The sequence below is a fragment of the Acartia tonsa genome, chromosome 1, assembly GCF_053477335.1.
Source record: "Acartia tonsa isolate MP-2025a chromosome 1, ASM5347733v1, whole genome shotgun sequence".
Classification (NCBI taxonomy): Eukaryota; Metazoa; Arthropoda; class Copepoda; order Calanoida; family Acartiidae; genus Acartia; species Acartia tonsa.
The window spans coordinates 54,122,451-54,150,370 of NC_137260.1; the positions used below are offsets into that span (position 1 = coordinate 54,122,451).

At 33.8% G+C, this 27,920-nt stretch overlaps 2 protein-coding genes across 2 annotated transcripts in view; one reads left to right on the forward strand and one right to left on the reverse strand.

Annotated features, from left to right (window-relative positions):
• Positions 1-666: 666 nt before the first annotated feature.
• The window catches only part of LOC145323927 (uncharacterized), a 55,993-nt gene continuing 28,739 nt past the window's right edge, over positions 667-27,920 (forward strand). Inside the window, exon 1 of the mRNA XM_080166531.1 lies at positions 667-749. Coding sequence (XP_080022657.1) covers positions 702-749 — 48 coding nt within the window. The 5' untranslated portion in view covers positions 667-701. The remainder of the gene's footprint in view (positions 750-27,920) is intronic.
• Positions 8,041-14,127, reverse strand: LOC145323916 (uncharacterized). Its single transcript, XM_080166523.1, has 3 exons — positions 13,800-14,127; positions 10,750-10,816; positions 8,041-8,723 (listed from the first exon to the last, which is right to left on the reverse strand). Exons 1-2 carry the CDS (start codon positions 14,081-14,083, stop codon positions 10,753-10,755), a joined length of 348 nt encoding a protein of 115 aa, XP_080022649.1. The 5' UTR covers positions 14,084-14,127; the 3' UTR covers positions 8,041-8,723; positions 10,750-10,752.

The window sequence follows — 27,920 nt, forward strand, 5'->3', positions numbered from 1 at the left end:
GACTTAATGGCAGCTGATTGAGTAGTCCTAAAAGGAAGACAGAATACTATAGTTTTGGCTAAAGCCGCGAACGCGGCTGCCGAGCCCTTGAATATATATTTAAATTTTAATTTGAAGTGATTTTCATATTCTATTGATATTTAAGGTTCATAAACTTTATACTAATTAAAAAAAAAATAAAGGGATTGCTGATAAAAATTTTTAATATTATCAAATGTGAAAAGCCTTATTTCTTCCATCAAAGTAAAGAATGAAATTAAGGGAAGATTTACATATCTTCAATTAAACTATCCCTGTATCGGTATTTTAAAAAAAAGAATTCACGCAACCTTATTTGAAATAGGGACATACAGCAACAATAAGAAGTTAAAAACAATTTTTATAATAAAAACAGCAAACTGTAATACAGTAAAAACAATCATGCTAAATATTCATTAATACATTGATTCAAGAAATTTGAAACAATTGCTGACAGTCAAATACTAGGACGGAAGTATGATGTAACTTGAACATAGAGAACTTACTTAGATAATATTAGAGATCAAAATTTCGCAAATAAACAGATAATTGACATCAAATCTTATAATTAAAACATTTTGGCTGCTTCTTAACTGCTTTTTGGTCGATTGCAATATTATAAAAGATGTGTTTTATTTGTACAGATAATGTTGTGTCTGACCCCGCAGGAGATATTACGGTCTATGCAGGTTGACCCACAATCTAAAACTCCATATTCTGATGCTACCCAGGTAACATTTTCATTTTGTCCCCCAAGGGATATTCAGTTTTATGATTAATAAGTTTTGAAAACCTGCAGTCTGTCTATAAATTCAAGTTATTTTAGTTTTGATGAGGAAAGAGTCGTCCTGCTTATTGGAAACTTTACTCAAACAAAATGATGTCATTACTTGGATAACCCCATTGCTACTTAAATTTTTTTTAGAAGCACTTTTACTTAACTAGATATAATCAAGTTCTTTTAGTTTAATCACGAATGGAGTTGTCCAATTGGACTTAAATCTTAAAGTTTTAATTATTCATTTGTATTTCTTTTAATATAACTTTAATAAGAAAATATTATTGGAATGTTTAACACCTAAATCTTCTAGTTTTTTATTACCCTTGGAAAACTATAGATAAATAAGCATGTAGCTTATTTTGCCTTTTTTCATCAAAACAAACCGTTTCATTTCCTTTAAAACTTAAATTGTGTATTGAAATAAATAAGATTAATCGACTAAAGTCCGAATTGCATAGTTTTAGACTTTTTTCAATAATAATGTCAGATTGAATGTCTGTAAATTTTCGTTCATAATAAAAAGTATGTCACTCATGATCACTTTTATGAAATATCTTTATGTCGAACTTGATAGTTGTATCATTTCTAGTGGAAATTTAAAGTCAGCCCACACAAAGATTTGAAGTTTTGAAAAAAGATTTTTTTCAACAAGCGGCTACACAACTATTATCTTAGAGCTATGTAAATCATTCTTAATTGAAAACTAAAACAATGCAAAGGTCATCGAGATCTTAACAGACAAACAAACAAATAAAAACCTAATTGCTTTATGTACCATGCTTAGTGGGATTCTATGTTATTCCATGTTATAGCCCCAGACCTCAGTTGAATAAAATTATTCATATTCATAGACAATAAATCTGCCATACTACCACCTCCTATAATATTGGGGGGAAGAGTGAAGCGGGGGGGGGGGGGGATTCCGGGGGATAATTCATTTCTGGACCACCGGAGTTTTACAATTAACCCTAGTCAGTGGGTTTCTAATTCTATAATACAAAATAGTAAGGTTTGTTTGTTTGAAGCAAAAGATCTCTAAAGTAACTTATTTGTTTAAGATTTGGTTTCAGTTAAGCCTTTTGTGTGATTTTAGGCACCAATTCATTAATAATTTTGCTAAAAAAAGGTAGGGGAGCAACAGCTATTAATTTATGATTTTTTTTGAGGATTTTATGAGGATTACACATTTACTGAGAAATTTTCCTTATTATAGTATTATTTATACATACAATATACAGATTAAATTAATGAAAATATTATCATTTTTTAAATTCAAAAAACTCCATAGAAACTGTAATAAAATTTGAATCAAAATGTTCCCCTTAATAAAAGTATCAATAACTGTAACTATAAGTGTATAACAAAATGGGAATTTAAATTCCATAGTATTTCAAAACACTGCAATTTTTCAAATTTAAACAGTACAACTATGTTCATAAGCAGCGCAGCATTAATAAAGATTTTGACTAAATAGTATTGCTATTTTTGAGGGGATTAAAGGTTTGAGGGGTGGAGCATTTTTTTCAGGTATTGGGAATAAATGATTACTACTAATTATTAATGTAAAATAATCGCAGCTACAGTATTATTTGAAAATTTCCTCTAACGCCAGGATAGGCGTACAAAAAATGTACAGACATACCCTAGTTATATAATAGCTGCGCTACCTAAAAGAATGAAATTCCACCACCACCCTCCTCACCTCCAAAATTTTTGTGTATGGAAAAAGATTTAGTGTGAGGGTTAAGTATTGAGCTCTTGCAGTTAGATCCACAAAGAAATATTACTTGTGACTACTGGAGCTTGTATGATATGTTTCCTTTTATGTCAAAGTTTAATCATAAGCTATGCTTTTTAAGTTAGATTTAATTTTCTTGCTATGATAATAGAAAAGTGATCTTTGTTTTGAGTCGAGTTGAGAGGCAACTTCGATAAGCATATAATAGAATTATGAATTGTAATAAATAATTCCGTACAAATAATAGATAGACAATATTTATGTTCGTAATTTGAATAGAAAATAGATAAAATCCTCTTTTATCTTATTTTATTTTAAAGGTTATTGTTTTTTTTCTTCAATCAAATATTCCTTCTCGTTAAGGAGAAATTGACTAGTTCTTTATTAAGTTTAATAATATGGTTCGTCCTTTTCCCCTAAACCGATTCTATGAATAACTTGTAGAGTAGCTTTGCTGGGGAAAAATCCAAACCATACCTTAAATTATGTATTTATTCTAATGAAAATAAAAGACGATAAAATATTATCAAAATTAGACAAATTTAAAACAATTTTTAAGTAAAAAAGCACGTATAAAGACCTATTTATTAAAATGGGGAAATAAGATCTATAAAACGAAGACCCTATAAGGTAAAGTGAGAGACAATACCCCTTTTAATAGAATGGTCATAATACAGCTAAAAAATTATTAGCAAAAATTGTCAATATAAATTAACATTAGTAAAACAACACAAGAATCATAAAATTAGAGGTTTCGAGATAAACAAACTAAATTAAAAGAATAAAAATTTGTAAAAATAAAGATGACATTGAAAAAACATTATTAGAAAAACTAATTTGAAACCAATAGTTTAATGTATTCTTGATGAAAAATAAAATAAAATGTGATCTTACTAATTTATGCAATGCTAATTGTGATTTAGTTGAGATATGCACACACTTTTAAATGCAAAATCTTAATAATCAGGTCGCCAATTTCCCTAAAACATGAAAATCAACACAAAAATAAAAGTCATCCCTTTTGTCTCTCTTTTTCCTAAGGCTTCAGGGCCTATAAAAGTAAACCTGGGAAAGAGAAACAGGCAGTCGTGATACAGAATTACTATATTACACATACTCTTTAAAAAATTCTAAAATTTAAGGGAAGACTCCCTTCTCTTTCTTTGGAATTTTCTTGAGAGTCTTGGCGGCTCACACTTAGGATTTTCATTTAAAACACACCTAAAAAATAAAAAGTTTTGTTAGATAAATTCATAAATACTTTGTTAAATAAATTGTAGAATATCATTTGATGTTGGTCAATTGAGATAAATTTAAGGATAAGGCCTTCTTAGGGCCTAAAAGCTTAGGCATCCGAACGGATAGTTATCTCCAAGTTTTTGTTCTGAAGAGAACTCCTATAGCGTGGTGTGACCACACCATTAAATTGCAAGTTACTACGGGACTAAATAGGAATAACAAAGGGAAAGCACGGTGGTGGCCCCGCCACTACGGTTGATGATAGCTCATTATCTGACGGCCGATACTAACAAACCGGATCTTCCCTCGAGTTTCTGAAGTCCAAAAAGGTTGGAGATCATTATCTATTCGGACAATTTAACATTTTCGAATTAGAACTCTGAATAAGTTCAAGTCTTAAAGGTAGTTTTATTTTGCCAATACTCTGGAAGATCGGTTCGGTGCTAGCCTAGTGATTTTCCTACCTGACAAAGGTACCTAACAAGGAACTTCACGCCTCACGGGGATACAGGCAGCAGAACAGGAATGTTGTAGTCATGTTCGCATGACTCTGGTAATCACAACAGATACTTCCAGTTTAAAAAGTGTTGGTAAAGTCAGATACCTAGGAATAAAAAATTCTCAGATTAAATAGCAATACAAAGTTATCAGTAATATTTTGATATCATTTTCGGATTAGGGCTATTAAGAAAAAGATTATCTCTTAAGCGAACTTGGATTTAGGATCGGTGTAATATAATACCGCCATTCTAAGGTTAGATATACTCGCCGAACAGAGATTAATGCGTCACTGATCTGGAAAGGAGACATTGGTGAGAGATTGTAGTTCTGTGATAAAGGATTACATTTGTCCCTAGAACCCGGAGGTGACCCATAAAATTGGTTCCGTTACCGGATAACCCCAGGTAAGATTTAACTTTTCCTTTAGGGGGGGAGAGGGCTACAAAGCCACTAAATAAGTCTTACCGCTAGATATCCATAGTCAGAATTAACATCGTATTCTTCTAGCCTCGAATATATGTCCTAAAAATGGAAGATAATATTATTGATAATATAGACGAGGATGTATTAAATCCTCCACCATATAACCCTGAATATCAACCTAACTTAGATAATACTGAAGATCAGTATTTACACTTAGAAACCATAAATGATCAAATCGAGGAAATACCTCGAATTCAAACTGAGCCTGAGGTTCACACAATACCAGCCATGTTTGTTTTAAATAACAGACGTAGAAATAGAATCTTGCATAGGCCACAATTACATCTCAACCTCCAAAATGAGATAGAGCATAATACACAAACAATTAAGCAAGAACAAACAGGCACAAAGCCTAAAATTAAAAAAGAAAATAAACCATCATCAGATCCACCAGAATATGAATCTGAATCTAGCGACTACTCAGAAAAACGAAAAAATAAAAAACATACAAATAAAAAATACAGACACTATGATCCTCTCAATCCTCATGGCTTTGAGGATAGGCGAAAGCATAAACATCATGAACACCGTCACAAACAAAAAGACAAACAAAGCGATAGCGACAAAGAGGACAGAAGGAAAGACGAAAAAAACTTCTCAATGCCAAAGAGAATGAATAAACGCAGAGACAGTAGTAGTCCAACATCAAGTTCAAGTTCCAGTTCATCTGATACCGAATCAGATTGGGACAGACGAACATCCTCTAACAATAGAGATAATAGAAATAGAGAGGAAATGATCGAAATGAACATATTAGAAAATAAACTAACCTCTGAACAGATGGATAAGTTGAGACTTCTCCTCCAAGACTCGCCCAGCCATACAGATCTAAATATTAAAAAAATTATAAAACTAATCCCAAACAATCTAGTATGGGGTACCGCGGAACATGAGCGTATTTTCCGCCAAATAAAATACCTTGGCAAAATACCTAACCTATATGGGGAACAAACCAATCCCTATACCTTCTTCAACACTTTTAAATACTTAGAAACATATATAAAACCATTCACCCATAGTTCCTATAACAACATAATAATCCACTATTTTAACCCAGAATCAAGGAACAAATTGGACATGCTAGAAATAGATCCTAATGTGCTAAGTGCACAGGATTTCGTAAAAGCCATCTTAACTACCATAGGTGCCGAAATACTTGGGCCACAGGACTATGAAAGGCGCTTCCATACCTATAGGATAACGACAGAGGACGAGGACAGACCTAACAAAGCTGTCATAAATCTAGCTGCAATGTTGCAAAAAACGGGAAATTCCCACGATAATCAAATGGCTAAACTTAGAGAAAAAGTGTGTTTTTATCTGGTACCGCAATATTTGCAATCTGCATTTTTGGCAACGACAAATATACCAAATTGCACAAAAGAGACAATACTAAACTGGTTTAGCAACAATCGCAGCTATTATCATGCAGCTGTGGACAGAAAAAGAAGGATGGAAAAACAGAAAAACGGGAATGTTAATCAATTAGGAAAAAATCGCCTAAATTCCCTAACAGCCAAAAAAGAGACACCAAAAGATAATGGCAAAAATAAAGGACAACAAAATGATAAAAATGCCAAAGATGTATCTACAAAACCTAAACCTGTTTGCGAACATTGCAAAAAAGGACATTATAGCAAACATTGTCTTAAACACCCAGACCCTGCTATTAGGAAAGCTAATGGAGAATGGTGGGACAAAAAGAAAAAAGAGAAGGAATTAGCCAATCGTATCGTATGCCTACTATGTAATTCTGACACCCATGGTAGTGCCGATTGTCACTATTACCCCAATGTGACACCGGCTCAAGAACAATGCCCTAGATGCCTACATTATGGGATAACGAGACGCCATCATCCACTGGCAGCGTGTACTTTACCACTGCCAGCGGAAAAAAACGGCTAAGGCCGCCGAGTACTTCTCAAGAAATCAATAAAATATATAATACGGATTCTTGGGAAATACCCGGCGCCCTTGACAAAGGGAAAAACTCACCTGCTATAAACAAACATCAAATATCCATTCCAGTGGCAGTTACACTCACTCTAAAAACAGAAATAAATAATGAAAATCAAGAAATTAAACTACTGGAATGTTCAACCAATAAAGACAAACAAAATAACCCTGTAAATATTCCACTTAATTATGATATTCAAGATGAATCTGTACATAATAAATCAGCAGCCCCTGGCAGCTTAAATGAAGGTAACAGCTGTGATATTGTAAATAGTAATAGTATAAATAATGACCAAATATTAGATATCAATTTGACAGAAACCATACCTGTCAAAGAAGTTGTAAAAAAGGGTATATCCGAAAAACTACAAGAGCTTAAAGAATCAGAAAACGAACCAATTAATGATAGCAAAAATAGCAACTTACCCATTTCGAACGAAGATAAAGCCAATAGCACTCTTCTTGAACACACAACGCTATATCCTAAAATAGAAATAAAAAATGTTAGTAGTAATTCTAATGATACCCAATCTATTGAAGAAAATGACTTAAAAATTCTCTCCGAAGAAAACCCTTCAATGGAAGATACCCCTGAATATGATATAGATGAAAACGATCTATTAACAGATATTACAGGATTAACTAGGGCTGAAATCATGGCCGAAATCGAAAAAATTGAATTAGATAGTGACAAAGACTCTATATCAGACTTAAGTGACTTAGATAGTAGCGACTTTAGCTCAGATGAGGATGAAAATATTCCCCCATCAATCTCCGAATCCGGATTGGAAAAAATATTTGAAAATTTCGAGTATCGGGGAGATAAATCTGTTGAGGAACACTTATTGAATATCAATCAAACCATAGCTAACATAGATATGGCAAACAAAATAAAAACAGACGAACAGACTGAAGTTGAAACTATCGCTAGCGGCTGTTTTTACCTGGACGAATTTGATAATGCAGCGTCTGCTAGGGAACAACATAAAGCCGGACACATTGAGCAGTCATTTTTAGAACCTGATGATGAGTCTGAAAGCAGAATAAAACATAAAAAACATTATTTTAAAAATGAATTATCATTGGAGAGTCGTGTAAAAATTGCAAAAACAATATCGTTTTTGAGTTATTTACACGAATACCCAAAACAAAATAAACTTATGACAATTATTATGATTGTGCTCACAGCCATGTTGTTGGGAAATTATCTTGCTCCATATGGGCTATTGACAATAATTTTCCTATATGTCAATATACCCAATGGGAGATATTTCTTGCAATTGCTGGCTGAGAGGACAACCGACATAATAGACATAGACAAATTAGAAACAAATCTCGAAATTAAAACAATTCAAAGCCACCTAGGCGTGCTGGACAAGATCCAAATTCCCGTGGCAATTAATGGCAGCAAAATAATTTTTGAACTAGACACTGGGGCCGCAGTAAACTGCGTGTCAGAAAATATCTTACTAAAAGTGCTGCCTAATTACCACGAGATGGACCTTTGTTCAGCCTACCGTTTGTCTTCAGTAGAAGGCAAAGCAATAAGCGTCATTGATGCCCGACGCCTAGGGGTTGAGTTTGAGGGGGTGGGAAAAGTGTTCTTGGACTTCCATGTACTTAAAGAAAAGAATATTTGCCTATTAGGACGCCCATTTTTGATCACTTGCAATATAGGCATGCAAGTAAAGGGGCAAAAAGTCTACATAGAAATAAACCCTAACAGAAGAAAGGTAAAAAATCCTTTTGCTGTCAACATCAAAAAATTAGAATTAGCAAAGGGAGAAGAAAAATTAATAGAACTGGAAGTCAAAGATAAAGACCCAAAACAAGAACACTTTATCCCACACCTTTCAAACATGTATAATCAAATTAAGATAAGATATAAAATGTATTCAATAACCAGGACAGGGGAGAATAAACTCGCGGTGTACTGTGAAAATGTAGGAGAAAATCCTCTTGTCATCAAACCAGGCGGGTTTCTGATCTCTCTCCTGCCTTGCCAACCTGAAACAAACAAAAAATTAGAATTAAAAGGTTTTAAAGCACCTAAAATGGGTTCAATTAAATCAATCGCTGTCTTGAGAGGAAACAATGGAATTAAAGAGCAGCTTAATAAAATAAAAAAAGGTTCCAATATTCTGTCAAAGACGCGCGATTATCTAATTAAACCCATCCTAAATATAATAAAATATGTTAAGAATAAAGTAAAAAATATTGTAAATAAACTACTGGATAAAATACCATTTAAAATAGTGCTAAAAAACGTATAAAGCCCCGCTCTAATGTTGATATTTTTAAGAAAGATAAAACATATGTTAACGTAAATAAGATTATTAAAATAAATAGTGTAAATACAATACAACCAGAAAATGAATTAAGTCTCGAAGAAATAGCAGATATTTTTGGGGATAATAAAGAGGGAATTGAGTTGACTGCGCCACTACCCCCACCACCATTAACCTTAGAACAAATATTAGAAAAATTAAGCTACATAGAGGACCAAAATGTAAAACAAAGAGTAGCTAATCTTTTATTAAAATTTGAAAGTGGAGCGTCCCACAACTTCGATATTGGGGAAAGCATTGAAGAAATGGATTTCCCTTGCCCTGAAAATTATGATAAGAATACTAAAATCTATAATCTCTCCCTAACAGATACGCTCCATCTTAGATATTTCATAGACCTATGCTTAAAAATGGACATTATAGAATGCTCCCCACCCAGCCAGCAGTTTGGGTCACCTGTTTTCCTTACGAGCCGTAAGGATAAACAGGCGCCCCCACGTATAATCATTGACTCTAGGGGGGTAAATGCTAGTATTCCTTACAGCGTATCATCAATCACAATGGATCCGATGAATACGCTAAAAAATCTGCTACCTAAAGTAAGATATGGGACTTTTGTAGATATTAAAAATGCATTTTATAATCTTAAACTATCCCAAAAAGTTCTAGACTCAGGAGTGTCCTGCATTGTGACTAGCTTTGGGTGTTTCCGCTTCAAAAGAGCCATCACCGGCTATGCGGGAACACCCAGCCTTCTGTTGCATTATATATTATCAAATATTCATTTAAATGATTTAAAAATTAATGACATTATAGAATTGTTACTAGTTTGGTTCGATGACCTCTCAATTTTCAGTTGGTATGAAGAGGACATAGAGGACCACCTCGCCAAACTAGAAACTTTTCTATCCCGCCTTAATAGGCTAAATCTAAAATTAAATTTGGACAAATGTACTTTCTGTACAGACTTAAACAAAGATAAAGTAGTAGTACTAGGCTATGAAATCGGCCAGGGACGGATTACCATCCCTGACAAAAAGGTCAAATATATAATGCAACTAAAGGCTCCAAAAACACTAAAAGAACTTCAATCATTTATAGGAAATCTTCAATATTATAGATCACTTTTGCCCCTACCTATCCATGGACATATGAATGCTTTGTTCCCCCAAGTAAGGAATTTTGACTGGAATGAAGAAGCCGATTTTCACTTCAATAAAATCAAAGAAATACTTGCATCTGATAATCTCAGCAATGAAACAGCAAGAAATATAGACTTTCAGATGTTATATACAGACGCCAGCAAGCATGCCATAGGTTCCAGCTTGCTAGGATTTGAAATTAAAGACCTTTTTCAATCCGAGCTGCCTAACTTTATGGACATGCCTGCTGAACTAAAAGCATATTTTAATGACCATGAAGCGATAGGGGTACTTTTTAAAGAATCAGATTATCTAAACTTATTTTATCAAATATCAATCTTCTTAAAACTAGATTTTTCAAATTCATATGAAAATTGGTATAAAATTTTTTCAAATAATTTTACAATGTATTCACAATTAAGCTATCTCTTGGAAGTCACATCTGACGATGTTGTAAGGACTAAAAAAGAAATGAATAAAATATTTGTAGAAAAAATAAATCTACTTAGAGCAGGGGCTCTATCATTAAATAATCCATACGTTCAGACATTCCTATTCTATGCTTTTTCAATGTTTTCGAAACATAAACTTCGAATAATTTACCTGTCAAGCAAGGACGGATCCATCCTCGAGAACTTGCTCTACCAGCGGTTCACCGAATCCTCCAACTCTGAAATTATAATTTTTGTTAATAATGACAATTTTTATTATTTGGGAGTAAAAGAAAATTTTGAAATAAAACAGAGAAAATATAAAAAGACAGTTCAGAATCTAGACGTCAGTGACAGAGAAGTTTATACGTTCCTCGAAAAAAGCATGAAAAATAATTTAAATGATATTAATGTGAGAGGAAAAATATTAGGGTTTTTCTCAAAAACCGTGGCCCCCAAAGTTATGGAGACCACAGGTATAGTGTACCTAGAGATCCTGGCCATATACGAGGGCCTCACCTTCTTTGAGGTGGAGATCAAAGGTACAAGGACATTAATACTGACAGACAATGTGGCTTGTTATAAGATCCTTAGAAACAAGAAAATTGAGAATCGTAAGAGTAAGCTTGATTACTTGAGTCAAAAAATTCTCTACTGGTTTGGAAAAATGGTTTCCTTTCTATCTATTCGGACAGACGAACAGCTGGCCGATTTTATTAGCCGCTTAATGCCCCATGCTACTGAAAGACTTGACTTTCAGGTGGAGGAAATAAAGCCTGTATATCAAGGGGAAAATTTTGCTATTTTTGATGCAGCACCCATTATACGGGACAAAGAAAACTTTATAAACAAGGACACGGATGTACAAATTTTAGCAGTAACTAGAGGCAAAGCTGACGAAGTTCTTAAGAAATATGAGGAATTAACAACCCGCAATAAAAGGGCAAAAAAGGATAAAACCAAAAAGCCCAGTAAAAAGGAATTGCAAGAATCAAAAGCTTTAGCAGAAAAATTACTAGAACAAGTTTTGCCTCCTGTCCCTGCTAAAAATCCGTCCGAAGAAAATATTAATGTGCAACATGAAAGTACTAGTATACCTATCCCTGTCCCCGAGACATCAGACAATAAGACACATGTTGAAAAGAGCTCAAATCAAATTGATGACCAAAATGTTAATTTTTATTCAAGGGTTAAGGATACAGACTCAGATAAAAATCAACAACTTTTTAATGACCCAATTCCTATAACAATTGAGGATAATAATCCAATAGATATTGTGCCCGTAGATGAACAATTTATTATAAATGATCCTATTCCAATTCTCCCTGACGAAGAGCAAAAAATAATAGAAAATCCAATAAGTAATCTTGCAGATAATAAATCAATAAATTTTAATAATATAGATCCCCTGACTCCTGACCCTATTGAACAAAATGTTAACACGAGTTCAAAAATAAATTTAAATATTGAAAACACTGAGGATTTAGGGATAAGCATTGATACAAAAAAATCATTTTCTGAAGTCCTATTAAATACACAGGAACACAGTACAGTAGGACATAGTTCAAATCAGGCTATGGCAGACAAAATGGCACATTTTGAACAACAACTTAATAAAAAACCTGACAGGGAAGAAAGGGAAAAAATGAGAAAAGAAATAGTAAATGAATTCCTAAATCAACCCCATGATAATGAACAAAATCTGTCAAATAAAACTGAAAGTCACACCGAATATGAAGAAAGCATAATATTATTACCAAATGCAAATGCTACTTTTGAAAGGCTGCGAATTTTTGAAAAATCTACCTTTATACAATTACAAATAAAAGAAAATTTGTCAAATGACGTCGATCCAACGACATTAAAATATAAACAAAATTTATTAATTCTACCCTACCCTCTTTATGGCTATATGGCTGGAAGCATGCACCGTGATATGGTACACGCAGGGGTGAAAAGGGTTCGTGATAATATAACATCTACATTTTATGTACAGTATAAAACAAAATTGCGGAAAATAATTGAAGCCCATATAGGTTTATGTTGTACATGTATAAAATCCAAAAACAATCACCTAAGACTAAAGAGATTAACCTCAATTAATAGAAATAATAAATTTAGAAATACGGTGGTAGCAATGGACATATTGGAATTTAGTAAGAAATCAAAAATAGATGGAATAAAAGGAATACTGGTTTTTATGGATGTGGCCACCCAGTATATTACATTGCATTATCTACCAGACCTAAACTATGAAGATATTGAGAATGGCATAAGCCAGTACATTCTATTGCATGGACATGTCAAAAACTTTTGGGCCGACAACGGCAAGAACATCAAAAATTCAAAAAGTCATTTATTTTTAAGAAAAATAGGCTCAAGATTTTTAGATAGTGCTGCTTATAAAAGTGCCTCGAGAGGCAATATCGAAAATAGGATTAAAGTAATCCAAAATTTAGTACGAATTGCAAGGGCACATGCCGCAGATATAAAAATTAAAACAGCATTAAGCACAGTAATACATATAGTGAATACAATAAAATTAATAGGAACAAAGCTAAGTCCCTATAACCTCCATTACCTTAGTTTGTATGGTTTTGAAGGTGGAATAGTGCAAAATGATAATTTATTTAGACCTAACTTTTCATTTGACCCCAAATCTCTATCCAAGAGATTTGAGGATTATCAGATTCCTTTTAAGCAATTACATGATGAAACACAAGAGTTTATTTTTAACAGACAAGAAAAATTGTTGAAAAAACTTAACAAGAATAGACATGACCATAACTATAAAGTGGGGCAGTTTTGCGTGCTGCGCCGTGACCATCTAAAAAAGAAATACTACGCAAAAAATAAACCAGTTTTTGATTTAATAGTATGGGTAATACTTCATATAGGAACACCCCTAATTACGATAAAAAATATCTGGAGCACTTCTACAAAGAAAGTGAACCCCACGCAAATAAAAATACTGCGTGAGGATTTAATAGGCGATTATCAATTACCCAGCAAGGTTGCTAAACACTTTAAGGTGCTGACCTTGCGAGATATCCGAAAATTTAACAAAATAAATAAAGCAAATAGAATACTGAGAAGTATATCAGACGACAAATCAAATTCTAGAGTAGATTCACTGTCAAGTATTTAATCTTAGCTAAATTAAAGAAAGACAAATATCCTAGTTATATAGTAGCTATTCTCCTTTAATATTTAAAAACCCACCTTTCGTCATTGCGGCCAATTTCGGAAAGCTCAAGCTCATCGGACTCCAAGGGAAAATCTTGTCCATCAGTTCCTTGTTTTGTAACAGCATCTTGGACCTCGCTGTAAACATCCAGCTCCAGCCACGAGCCAGACAGGCAGATGTCCTGGAGCGAGGTGGGAAGGCTTCGGGTTCCGATGGGATACAAACAAGGCAGAGATCTTGGAGTAGGGTCGCGCAGCGACGACGGGATTAGATCCATCTTTTGTTTAGCCACGTTATAACGTCGCTGGTAACCATGCATTTCAGTTCGCAACCTCAAACACTCTACTCTAAGGCGTTGGGTTTTGGTATTCAAGATTCTATAGCGAATTTTTAACCCCTCCTCTTCGGTTTTAGATCTCTTCAACAGCTGGCGAACATTCCTCAAATCACACCAAAGGCAGAGGGAGTTACAAATACAGGTCACCTGAAAATAAAAAATACAAATTAATAAAATAAGTGATTAAAAAACACATTTGCTAGAATAAGTGTAATATGTGTCATCCAAAAACAATAGATCTAACAAAAAGCAAACAAGTAGTGTCCCATGATCGCATAAGTATATATTGGGAGCTAGTTAGAATAATTCGACAGTTGGATTTATTGTACAACGCAATCATACAAGCCAAAATCTGTTTATGCAGAGCTTGTAAGAAATTAAAAAGGAGAGCAGCTACTCAGGAATCAGACGCACGTTTTTATCGATATATGGAGTTAAACTATCAACGTATGGCACGCCCTTATTTGAGAAGAGTCATTCTAAGTTTAGCCGCACAAATTAGAAATTTAGGACAACAAAACTCTTTAGAGTAGTTAACCAATCATTCATTTAAATAAGCTACACAAATTATTTTCAGTAAAAAATCAGAAAATAAAGACAATACCTAAACTAAGTGAAAAACAATGATAGTTGTGAATTCACCAGAACTTTTTAGATGCTTCCCTAAGAAAAAACTTATGGAACTAGTAAGTGATGATATGAAGGCGGAGGATGTGATTGTACTTTGTTATGATTACATCTTCTACTTCAACGCAATGTTCAGGGACTTGAGATGGGTCCAAAGCGCCACCTCCGATGAGATATTTCATGACCAGCTGAGCGATCAAATTCGAAAGAACGGCGAATGGAAAGCCTTCTTAAAGAATTTGATCGCTTGGTTCCGCGATTCTCCACGGAGTGAAAGGCTGCCTAAAATCTTCCTTGACCATGCAGCCAGCATCGACCATACTATTAACAAATACCACCAAGCCATTAGGGAATGGGACTCTGCAGTATGGGAGGGACGAGATAAACCCAGCCGTTTTCAGAGAGAGCGACACGAGCTCCCCCATCACGAAGGAAGCCGACTCCAAAGCCTCGGCCGCCGTGCTCACCGCAACCAGGATAGACGAGATAGACGTTATCAACACCTTCAAGAACACCGTGCTAACCATTACCAGCACGATACTCGCAACATACTTGGCGAATACCCAAGGGAACAGCGACAAAGGCCTAGTGGCCTAGCAGCATGGGGATTCAGAGCTTGGCCAACTAGTGGCGACCTTCGCCAACAACTTGACAGAGGACGTCGCCGCTGTGCCTCGGTTCAACCAGTGCCACGCTATGACCACTAAAAATCACGACAGCTAAGAAAATTAGCACCCATCAGCTTAGTTGGTAGTCTAGAGTAGCAACATATTTAATCCTTATTCATGATATCTATATTTAACCATGTTATCCTTATTTAATCTTATTTAACCATATTAATATTATAATCATTATATGTTAATCTCTATTTAATCAAAATATATTATAATCAATAAGCACAAAATGAGTTAATATGTCGTCTAAAAAATAATTATGAAAGATTGATAAACTCTATTTAAGAAGGATAGGGATAAGTTAATTAAAAATTAATTGCAATTTTGATTCTATAAAACGAGAAAAATTTATAAAAAGGTTTCTAAGCGACAATAGTAGGTTTTGCCTCAAATTAATTAAAATTGTATCAATAAAATGTGCGGCTGATGCCTAGAAAAGCTTCGCTCCCAGAAAAATAGGATTGTTATTAAAACGAAAACGCAATTTTTTAAAAACTTGTTTATTTCCAAAAAATTTTTAGTTGATAGGTGTATCTTAATTATACGTTAATACTTAAGTAAAACGCTAACTTTAGAAAAGGGACCGATCCAAAAAAGGTTTCTATAAAAATGTAATAACTAAAATAAAAAAGGTCCTAAACAGAAAAATGACTTAAAAAAAAAAAAAAAAAAATAATTACTACAAAAAATCTATATCGACGAACGGAAAAAGCTAATTTTAGAGAAAGTTTCGCTCCAAAATTATTTTTGTTTGTGAATGAATGAACATCCCTTTTTGTAAGAACTAACAAAGGGTTAAAAAAGTTGACACATGTCAAATTTGAACATAAAACAGATCCAAAATTATTTAAAATTTAATTCAAACAATGCAAGTTTGAATAAATATGACGCCATCTTGCTTATTTAAAGTCCAACTTGCGAATTTTTGAAACACACTCACACAGCCTAGCCTACTGGTGTGTTTGCGTCACACAACTCAGTTAAGGGGTACGCACACCCTAGCGCCATATAGGCATACACACACACAAGCCAATTAGCAGTAAAGTACATCTCAGAAGGTCACCAAGGCACACACACACCACCCGTGCTATACAAGCACACACACACACACAAATACACTTAACCTAGATAAAACATAAAACATACAAAATACAATCTTTATTAACAAAAAGCAACAAATTAATTTATAATCATATTAATAAAAAATTCTTCACGTAAGCGTAAATACTCATCAATAATAGGTCTCAAACAAACGACAACGGTCTCACGATCGTCACCATAGCTGGGATATTGGGAGAGAAAGACACTATACAAGCGTTCCAAACGTGCATGAAATCCAGTAAAGAAACCTTCCCTAACTCTCATAGGCAATTCAGGATTGTTAAGCCTGGTCACACTTTCGTATTTAACTTCATCCAACACCTTATCCAATAAAACCTTAATATGAGTTTGCAAATTATCAAAATTAAGGTCATTTACAAGTAAGGCTTTAGAATTCTCCAGCACATTTTCTGCAAACGACATCTTTCAAACAGAATATATAAATGATTCAAACACCAAATAACCATTCATTTTTATACCAAAATAACCAGGTGCGTAAAGCTAGAGATATGAGTAAAGCTCACGAGTAAACCTCATTAACCTGTCATTAATCAATTTCTATTGGTTAATAGAATGCTACATATTAATGCGCTGAATTACAGCGGCAAGCCTAACAATAAAATTCTTTCCAATAAAAATCTTACAATATAAAATAATTCTAACCTTTTAATAACAATTATTAATAAATTATTACGCCGTTTAAAAAACAAATAAAAAATAGTTTTCCACAATTTATTGAAAAATCAATTTGGAAACATTAAGAAAAATATTTCAAAATCAGGGAAAGCTGCCGCTTGTCTTCTCGCAGATCCTGTTGGAAATAGAATCGAATCTTCGACGGATAAACTCAATGTAATCATTCGAATTCTCGATAAAATCATCCCCAAAAGTAGCCGGGTTAGTATCATCTGGTGTGAAACGGCTGACCCACTCAAATTCTAGATCCAGCAACTCTCTTCTAAAATTACCGCGATCAGTTTGAGAAGCTAAATCTCCGTATTCGCCGTTTTGTAAACCCACCACAATTTTGGCTATATTTCTAGTGAAATCGCCATAAATAACTTTTAGAGCCTCGCGGCTAGCAAATGTAGGCATTTTCGCAATAAGCAACCAAACACAACTAAAATTAAACAAAACAAACCAAACAAACATCAATTAAAACACAAAGATAAACCAACTCACGCGCAAATTAAACGCGCCAAATAACAAAGGTATAATAAGCTATCACACCTGGAGAATAAAAAACACCCCTTTTTAAACCGATTAAAATAAAAACCAATCTACACAACAGCTGCAGGCAGCTAGACAGTAAAAGAGGCGGCAAAATTGTTAAAACAAAAACAAAATTTTAGAAAAAATAATAATAAAACAAAATAAATAAAATAATTTTCACATTTATTAATGCATATTTGAAACACAAATAATTTGTCTAAACATGAAAAACTTGGAGCTGGTGAAACTCTACATCATCTTCTACAGTTTTCAACTTAGCAAGTTGAACATCTTCAGTTTCTCCTGGCAAAGGCCGACAGAGCAAGACCCTTGAGACTAAAGTCTCTTGGACACCCAATAGTCTAACCACCTCCTGTCTATCTACGGTAGGATCAGAGGTCTCAATCCTCGCTTGTAAATATCTATGGGCATTCCTCATGACGCTAGTCAAATCCTCCCAAATTAATCTAACAGTTTCGCTTGCAGCCATTCTTTTAAAAATTCGCTCACAAACTAAAAGTAAAGCCAAAACCAAAAAACATTAGAACTCTAAGCACACCAGATACGCGCGCGCAAAACTAAATAAACCATCCATAGAACAAAAACAAAATAGATCAGAAATATTTTCGAACACACAAAACAACAAATAAATAAATATTACAAAATTTATTCATAAACTATGACAATAAATTTTATAAAACACTACAAATTGAAACTAAACTACGAATTTAAATTTTAATATTCTTGCCAAAAATCATAAACAGTCTGGCCAGCAAAGCCCATAGCATCCCGGAAAAATCGATCCAGTCTTGCAACCTTTTTAAAGATAGGCTTAATTCTTCGTATAAAAGCCCCCTTGGTTTCTCCAAAGATGGGGCGGCTCAAGCTGAAATAGTTGAACAGTACATCCAATTCACGCAAACATCCTTTAGCCAAGATACAGATACCATCATCAACACATTCCAAATATGCTTCGAACTGCTGCCGAGCACAACCAAACTCGTATTCTCGAATAAAATCCCAATCTTCACAGGCACTCGCATACGCATTTTCATAACAAACATCCGCATCCATGGAATCCTTCTCAGACATTTTTACTCCAAAGTTCAATAAAGAATGATAAAATCATAAAGCACAACTTATATTTATACTTAAAATTGTCAATAACATACATACAGATTACAAACACACACACCGATATCAAAATATTCAAATAACAAGTAAAAAACTTAAACCTTAGAATAAATAGGAAAAATTTTAAATTTTGTTCCAAAAGCGTTAAATTTATAAAACTTCTAAATGTGGGCTATAATCCTTATAGCATTAACACACAACAACACTAGAAAAAATTAGCAAAATTAAAAATAATATTTAACATTGCATCTAAAATGTAATCCTTTCTATAAAACTTTTTAACATAAACAAAACGATACTAAACCATATAAAATTAATTTCGAATAATAAAACCTAACAACACTCAACCATAAAAACAAAATACAAATTTTACAACACATCATATTTATAAATAAGAAACAACAAACTAATTAATAATCATATTAGCATAAAACTCTTCGCGCAGCTGATAATACCCTTCAATAATAGGTCTAATATTAGCAATAAAAGAATCACGATCAACACCAAATACTGGCTGTAGGGTAAGAAATCTCTCATATAGGCTATCCAAGCGACCAAAGAATCCAGAGACCCAGAACTCTTCCCTCATTCTTACAGGCAACGTTGGATCATTAAATCTAGTAAAACTAGCATAACGGGCCTCATCTTGAAATCTATCCAACAGGAAAGTAAAATTCAATTTCAAACTCTCAAAATGGCTATTATTCAACTCGAAAGCTTCAACTTTCTCTTCCTCTGTTAAAGGCATTTTCAAACAAAAAACCACAACTAATAAAACCAAAACAAAAGCAAACTATTTTTATACCAAAAAACCCAAGCGCATAAAAACAAATCACGTTAACTTAACTCACGAGTACACCTCTTAAACCTGTCTTTAAAACAAATTCCTATTGGACAACCAACCATAACCGAACCCCAGATAAAGAGGAACATAAAATAGCAACAAACTAATGTCCACATAAAACAACAAATAAAATGAAAAAGCAAATCCTATCTATCTTTCTCTCGACTAAATCTATATCACTAATACTCAGTCAGGCAAAATTCTAAAAGTCAATAAAAAAGCGCTACTAGTCTTGAACAAATAATCACTTATAAGATAGATAGAAAATAATTTTCAACAAATACACCCTCCCTCCCTACATCCCTGGAATTTAAATAATTAAAGGAGATATAAAAGCTACAAATATGTCGTCAAAATACCCTAAACGGTAATTTTTTTGCCACAGGGGGAGAGTATTTGCCATTGCAAATAACATTAAATCTTTTGGTTAATAAAAAAATCCTTTAAAGTTTCATTCAAATAAAATAAGGGTAAAGTATGCATACGGCCTTATTCCTCAATGAAAGAAAAAAGAGGTCTTTTAGCTCAAATCAAAAAAGGGCAACTAGCTCCCAAACTTATAAACAGATAAGAACGGGGCAATAGGTCAAACATAGACCAAAAATAACTTTCCAAAGACCCTAAAATAAAAACAGGGAGGAAAGCACCATAGGTTATAAAAAACCAAAAATATTGAAACTTAAAAAACATAAAAGGTACTCACCACAATAACCAAAAGAAAACACACAACGCCAGCCCCAACCAGCAAGAGTGCTGGGCAAGCGGCCCGAAGGCCGCTCACGGGCGCCTCCTTCAAATCCGAGATATTTTCGGAACAGTTAAACAAGACAGGCGGCGCTGGATGTTGGTAGCGACTAAAAAAGAAAAAGATAGAATTAATAAATAATACTATTTTTTCCTCTAATAAATACTTCTAAAAAAGTACAAAAAATAATCATTACCTACAAATAACATTAACTACAGAAGGCTCTAAGCAACGTAAAAAATCTTTATGATAGTCCAACGAACCATCATGGAGATCAACACCAATCTCCTCACTACTATCTTCGTCGTAAACGTAGTTGGGATCCATAACAATAACTAATCAAAAACTGTAAGATTTCAGTGTATAATTTCACTGACTAAATAAAAAAGCAATATATATATCAAAATTCTAATTATTACCTCGCAATCTGCTAAACAGCAGATAAAATAGATGGTGAAATTAGCATACAGCCAAATGGCCAAAGAATACCCCAGGTAGATCTGGGAAAGCAGAAAAATCTGAAAATAACATAAATAAATTAGTAAAGAAATACCAAAAAATATATTAAAAGACTCTTGTTAAATGTCTTTAGATAATAAAACGCTAAAATCGAGATAAAAATTAGCGGGATATTGAGAACACTTTATTAAAATAAGTCCGATACTTAAAAAAGTTACTTACCACATAATAGAACAATAAGCTGGGGGAGCATCCTCCACAGCAACAACATCGCGCTCAACAGCGGCGTTAGATACAGGAGCTTCAACATCCTGGAGCTGAAACTCTTCAGTGGCCCCCCCCGGACGTGAGCGAAGATGAAACACCTGGCCAAACGCCAGGGAAAAACGCCGGGAGAAGGCCTTCAGCCTGTCTTTTGGCAACACTGAAAATAAATCAAAATTAATAAAACATTATAAATAAATTAAGATAAACCTTTTAAAGATCGGACCAATACTCAATAAATCTATTAATTGATATCATTTTCAAAAAGCAATTATATTATTTTTATGTTTCAGCACAGCACATAAATCAGAGATTAAAAGATGGCGCGTGCATATAAAAAGCAAAAAGTTATATGCATAGGGGGAAGTTACTTTCAACGAGTAAGGTCCGAACTTGAAAAGGCAGGTTTTATTTTTCTTTTCCTAACAAATGTACAGATGTTATATTCATCAAACTTACCCCCCAGAAAAAGGGAAATGAAAAGAAATTTCTTTAAAACCTTAAGAAAAGAATTAAACAAAGACACACTAATACTGTTAAATTTAACAGGAAACTCTCTATTTGTCAACCAATGTAAAAATGACCACCACAACCCAGAAAATACAACCGGTTTCGACAATGACAAAACAATATCCTACATAGAATGTATGAAAAAACTAATAAGATTCCTGATTAGAAATTTCAGGAAAAAAAGGATGGAAGTGTCAGAAATGAAGGAAAAAATCGTGATTCTGCCAACCTCCCCAAGATTTATCTATACGTGTTGCCAAGATCCTAATCACCACACACAAGATTTAAAAACAATCCATGATACAGTGTCATCAATGCAATTAACTTTAAAACAATGTTTCACCTTAAAAAAAGTACCGATAGTCCGAGTGGTGCCATTGCGCCACTGGATCAACTTCATACTAATCAACCTGGACATAAACGAAATATTTTGTGCAGATATGGAATTCTTGAAAAAACTGTGCAAAAGGAACTTCTTGTACTCTTTCCGAAATTTAGGAGGGAATAAGACCGCTCAAAAAATAATACTGAAATATGTGTTAGACTTGAAAAAAGACAATGGATTACACATCAAATCAGACTACAACAAATTATGGATTGACTACCTGCACTGTCTGATAACACCTGACTATCCGATTAATGCAATTGTAAACAAAAAATTGCGTATTCATTATGATAAACTAAAGCACTAAGACGATTAAAAATGTATGACTTTCAGTGGTTACACAAAAAACTAGACGAAAAACTAAAAAACTTTTTCTACTTTTAGGAAATGATTTTGTTAATCCTATCCTTACTATTTGGGGCTAGTAGTGGTGTGTTACAAGGGGAACAGGTCAGTTTTCTCAAGGAATCTCACTACCTACCAGTAGAAAGATTCCCTTCTTATTACCAAGATTCCATAAAATTCAAAATACAAATTCTAGGGGAAAAAGAGTTTAAAAACATTTTTAGAGAACAAATTCAACATGGCTTTTGGCAAGCCTTTAAATTCATTGCTAGGAGATATTTCCAAAACGAACAACTGAACCATATTGGTATAGGATTACTAGACTTAAAAAATAGTTTGGATAGAATCAAAAATGGCACTATTACATGTAAATTAGCTAACGTAGAGGATCTGATTATAGAATTATATGACATGATTACTGCTAGTAACCCTACAACCACTGAAAGTCCTACTAGAAAAAAGCGAAGTGAACCTAAAAAACCACGTCTTGACCCCGCAATTTCTAACAAACCACCAGCAATAGAAAATCCAGCATTTCCAGCTTTCACTATGAGACAAATATTGGAAATAATTTTTGATAACGGTTTTGAAAACCCACCTACTCAATATAATGATAGACCCAGATCTGAACAACTAAAAATAAGTATATCAGTAAATTATGGAATCGAAAATTTAAGAAGAGAACAATTATTTAGAATAGGAAAACTAGGGAATTTTGATTTAAAAAGATACAATACCCGAGTACTAAAAAAGAAAGTAAGAAAAGGCATAGCTAAATTGCTAGGAATGGAAGAAATGCCAGACGAAGTGTTTCGTAGATATGTCAGCGATTCAACTTCTGGTTTAATCAACTTTTTGGATTCAAATAATCTTCCATTACCTGGTGCTAATTCAGCTGGCCCTTCTACTTCAAATAATATAAATACAAATAGTAACAGTCAAGACAACGGGGGTCAAAACATGGATTTAGGAGGACTCAATTATAATGATTATAATGATTATGACGACCCAAATTATAACCCTGACACAGACTCTGACGCTCAAATGAGTTCAAGCTCCGACTCTGAAAGCGATAGCGATGATATTAACGAAAGTGAACTAGAGGATCTAGGGGATGAACAACCCCCTTCATCATACTCAACAGAGGAACCAACATCCGAATCTCTACCTCCATCACCTCCACCAACACTACCTTCAACACAATCTGAATCTACCCCATCAACAGAAACCCCTCCAACTACTGAAACTAGCTCTAACCCTACGGAAAAATCGAGCTCAGCAACAGTAGCAAGTACAGATCCTACAACAAAAACAGAAACCCCTCCAACTACTGAAACTAGCTCTAACCCTACGGAAAAATCGAGCTCAGCAACAGTAGCAAATACTAATCCTACAACAAAAACAGAAGCTCCTATGATTTCTCCCAAACCGGAAGAACCACAGGAAGGTCATAGCCATGCAGCCTCCAATGGGGAACCTCCTTTACCTGGGCATTCTCCACCTGTGAAAGAAGAATCTCATCTACCTGAAAATTCTTCTCCTGTGACAGAAGAATCCCATTCATCTGAAAACTCCTCACCTGTAAAAGAAGAACCTCCCTTACCTGAACACACTCCACCCATAAAACCTGAAGAAATCCTAATTAAACCCGACATAGAATCTTATCTATCCAGAGACATGGAAGATTCCACCTCCAATGCCAATCCTATAAAACCTGAAAACAATCTTAACACGGAAATGGAGGTTGACAATGATGACCCTAACCCAATAAAACCAGAAAATAATCCCGAATCACAAATGGAAGTCAGTGGGGAAAGTAATGCTTCAATAAAACCTTTACCTAAAGATGAAAATAATAGAAAGGGATTAAGATGTATACCACTAAATAGGTTGACAGAGGAAATAATGGAGGTGGATCTAACAGAGTGTGATGAACCCAACCACGTAAATATACTACAAACTATTTTTGAATTAAGACAACATCTAGGTCAACTTGTTAATCAAGCAGCTAGTAAAGATAGCGAAATAACAAGGTTAAAAGATCATATAGAAGATCTAGAAAACATCATTAAACTGGAAACACAGGAAAGAACCAGGCTAGAAAATCTACAACGAGATTGTTCAGCAAGCTTAGCACATTTATCCACAACATATCAGGACTTAGGTCGAAGGTATGATGACCTAGAAGCGCAAAATCAAGCCTTATTTGGAAGTAAATTAACACTAGAAAGTAGAGTAACAGCTGAAAAAACAAGAGCTGATACAGCGGAAGGAAGATGGGCAGAACTAAATGAATTATACGAACAAATAATGGCTGAAAAATTAAGTACTGATTTAAGTCTCAATGAACTTAAAAGTACTGTAACATCATTAACAATAGACAACAAACAGGTCAACAACGATAAAGAACTACTAACAATAAGGTTAGAGAATTGCGAAAAAAGGACAAATACTCTAGATAAGAATCTCCAAGAATTAAATCAAAATATACTTGCTTTGCAAATAGAAATAAATAGACTAGAACTAGAAAGAAATAAAGCCATTAACGAAAAAACCACAGTTCAAAATCAATTAGATACCTTAATATTCCAAAAAGATAGGTTTAAAGATGATAAGGTAACTTGGCTAAATAAAGAAATAAAAGAAATAGAAATAAAAAGGGGTTTATTAGAAAATAATTTGGAAGACTGCCAAAAAACTATCAAAGATCTAACACTAGAAAAAGAAAAAGCTCAAAAAGACTATGGGAGAAACATCTTACAAATAAGAGAGAAATTGTCACAAGAAATTTCAGAATTAAAAGAACAACTTCAATCTGCTACTTCATACATCAATGAAGGGATTGAAACAGAAAAAACTCTGCAAAATGACAAAGCAGTAGCAAAAAATAAAGAACTAAAACTTGTTGCTGAAAAAATCGCATTACAAAATAATATAATCTCCATTGATTCAATGTTAAAATCAAAAACATTAAAAAACCGCTATCTTAGAGGACTATTCAAGAAAACTATGGGGAAAAATAGGGATTTAAAGAAACAAAATCGTATTCTAAAACGACAAATACTTGAAGGCAATAATTTACCAATCAGCGGACCAAAAGTGGAGAATGGAACTCCTTCATCCTCTGAAAAACCTGCATCACCGGCAGGATCAAGCTCCGAAACACCTCCAGCTAACAATGGAGGACAATCAGAAGCGAACGGCGTACCTCCTGATAATAGTGAAGCACCTCCAACAAACAGTGAAACACCTCCAGTCAATGCTGGATCATCCCAAGAAAATAACAATGGGGAACAAAATAATAACAATGGAGGTCAAAATAATAACAATGGAGGACAAAATAATAACAATGGGGAACAAAATAATAACAATGGAGGACAAAATAATAATAATGGAGATCAAAATAACAACGATAGGTCAGAACAATCTGAAAAAGGAGACAGTGGCGAAGGTGATGACGAATCTGATTATCCAGACTTCAGAACATCCGAAGAAGTCCTGTCTCAAATTAATCTAGCTTACGGTGAAATTAAAAAGATCAAAAACTTAGTACAAACTCCTGAAACTAGACAAAGATTAATAAGATTGGAAACAAAATATGACACTTTAACAGAAATTTTAGCAAGCCTAGCACGAGATAGCGAAAAAATTCAGAATACTCTAGAATCTATACCAAATAGTGGACTCACACCACTCTATTCCAAGATCAACTTTAGAAAAACCTTAAAACTACAGGAATTTGACTTAGGCCTCAGAATACAAAAAATCTATGACATCTTAAAAGGGACCAAAACACCATTGAGACAAAGAATATACCGCCGTATCATGGAAGAAATAGACCTAATATCAAATTATCTAATTAATATTATCCCATTGGGGGATCAACCTAAAGTGATTGATCCCACCTTACTACGAGAATGCGTGGATTTAGTAGCTGCTGATAAACCTATAGTAAGCATGTTGTACCATGATGATTATTTATGGGCCTTTAATACTGATAAACATTATGGATACAAATACAAATCGATGTGGTTTGGTGGTGTGCCACAATGGGCTTTGCGAGAAAGGACGATTTTTTCACCTACCTTTCCCCCAGAGCTCCTTTGTGACAAAACACTAATCCATCATCACTCTGTATATTGCTTAGGAAGACATATAAGAGTAGAGGACAACAAATGCATAAAGGACACAATGAAAAGTTGCGATTATACTTTTACATTCTCAGCAGACGCACACACAGAATTAATAGAGGACCTAACTTATGCCTGCAACACTACCTGTGAAATTTACCAACACGAAGGAAATCCTATCGCCAGCTTTCTTATGACGCCGGACATTATTAACAAATATTTTGGAAAAACCGGATCTTTCAATGATATCTTAGGGGTAATCTACGATTTTATAGTGCAACACTGGTGGGCAATTTTCGTTTGGGTTTCTTTTGGAGGTCTTAACGTGATCATAATCATTGTTACATGCTTTAGTAATTATTTCATTAGTAACGAAGGAGAATTCAGATGGTTCCCTTGCACAAAAGATGACGCAAAAAATTTGGCAAAATGTTGTTGTTGCAAAGAACAAGAAATTAGGCATACAGAATATGAGCTCGTTAACCTCCAAAGGCCAGCCGTTTAAAAGGTCGACCACCAGTGTACACAAAAATTTCCTAACAAAATAAATAAAATTATCAAAAAACTAAATTAATATCATTAAAAGATCCAAATTTATTTAGGAAAAAATATACATCCAATTACCTTACTGCTAATTTTGTTTTTAGGTACCTATATATATATATTTTTAGACCGACAGACTAGGAAAATTGTACAACATCCACGCAGCACCAGAAATTACCAGGGTAACCAAAAAACCATTAAAATTCTAAAAAAGACCAAAAGACAATAACTAGACATTTAAAACGCAAAGGTCTACTTTACAAAAACTACGGCACACAAATTTTAACATTATTATGTCACAAAATCAAATTTTGCTTAATTATAAAAACATATAAAAAACCTCCATATTGTTCTAAAAAATGTAAAGAATAATTCAAAATAAAATTAAATCAGTTACAATTAAGACTTGAGGCTGGACACATCTATCTGAAATTATGCTTGGCTTTTATTGATTATAATTCGAATAGAAATAGTTTTGTAAAAGAACAATTTTTAAGGTAAACCACAGTTTTTCCATTACGAAATAATATTAATAAATCATACGTGATAAATAACCACCTGGTACCTCAAAAACCAATGTTTATTTCTCCAATTTTTAAATTTTTAAACAATTTTGATACGTTCCAATCACTAATTAATAATTTTCCTGTTCTTAATCAAAAAAGGCTACATTAATCCGGGATAAAGGAAAGGATACGGAATCTTTAATGATTTTTAAATATTTTTAGAATGAACAATCAGAGTTTGCATTTCCTAAAGACGAGAAGTTATTAGCTGCGGCTGCAAAGTCCCGCAAATACAGCGTCACCGCTCAGGGTGGTTCTACCACCTGTATTTGTTAGGGCA

Excerpts from the sequence above, each read along its gene's own strand:
- LOC145323916 (XM_080166523.1), bottom strand. The coding sequence starts at position 14,083 with ATGCATGGTTACCAGCGACGTTATAACGTGGCTAAACAAAAGATGGAT. Across the intron at positions 10,817-13,799 it reads ATTGGCCGCAATGACGAAAG|AGTTGGAGGATTCGGTGAAC; the intron begins GTGGGTTTTTAA and ends TTATAATTTCAG.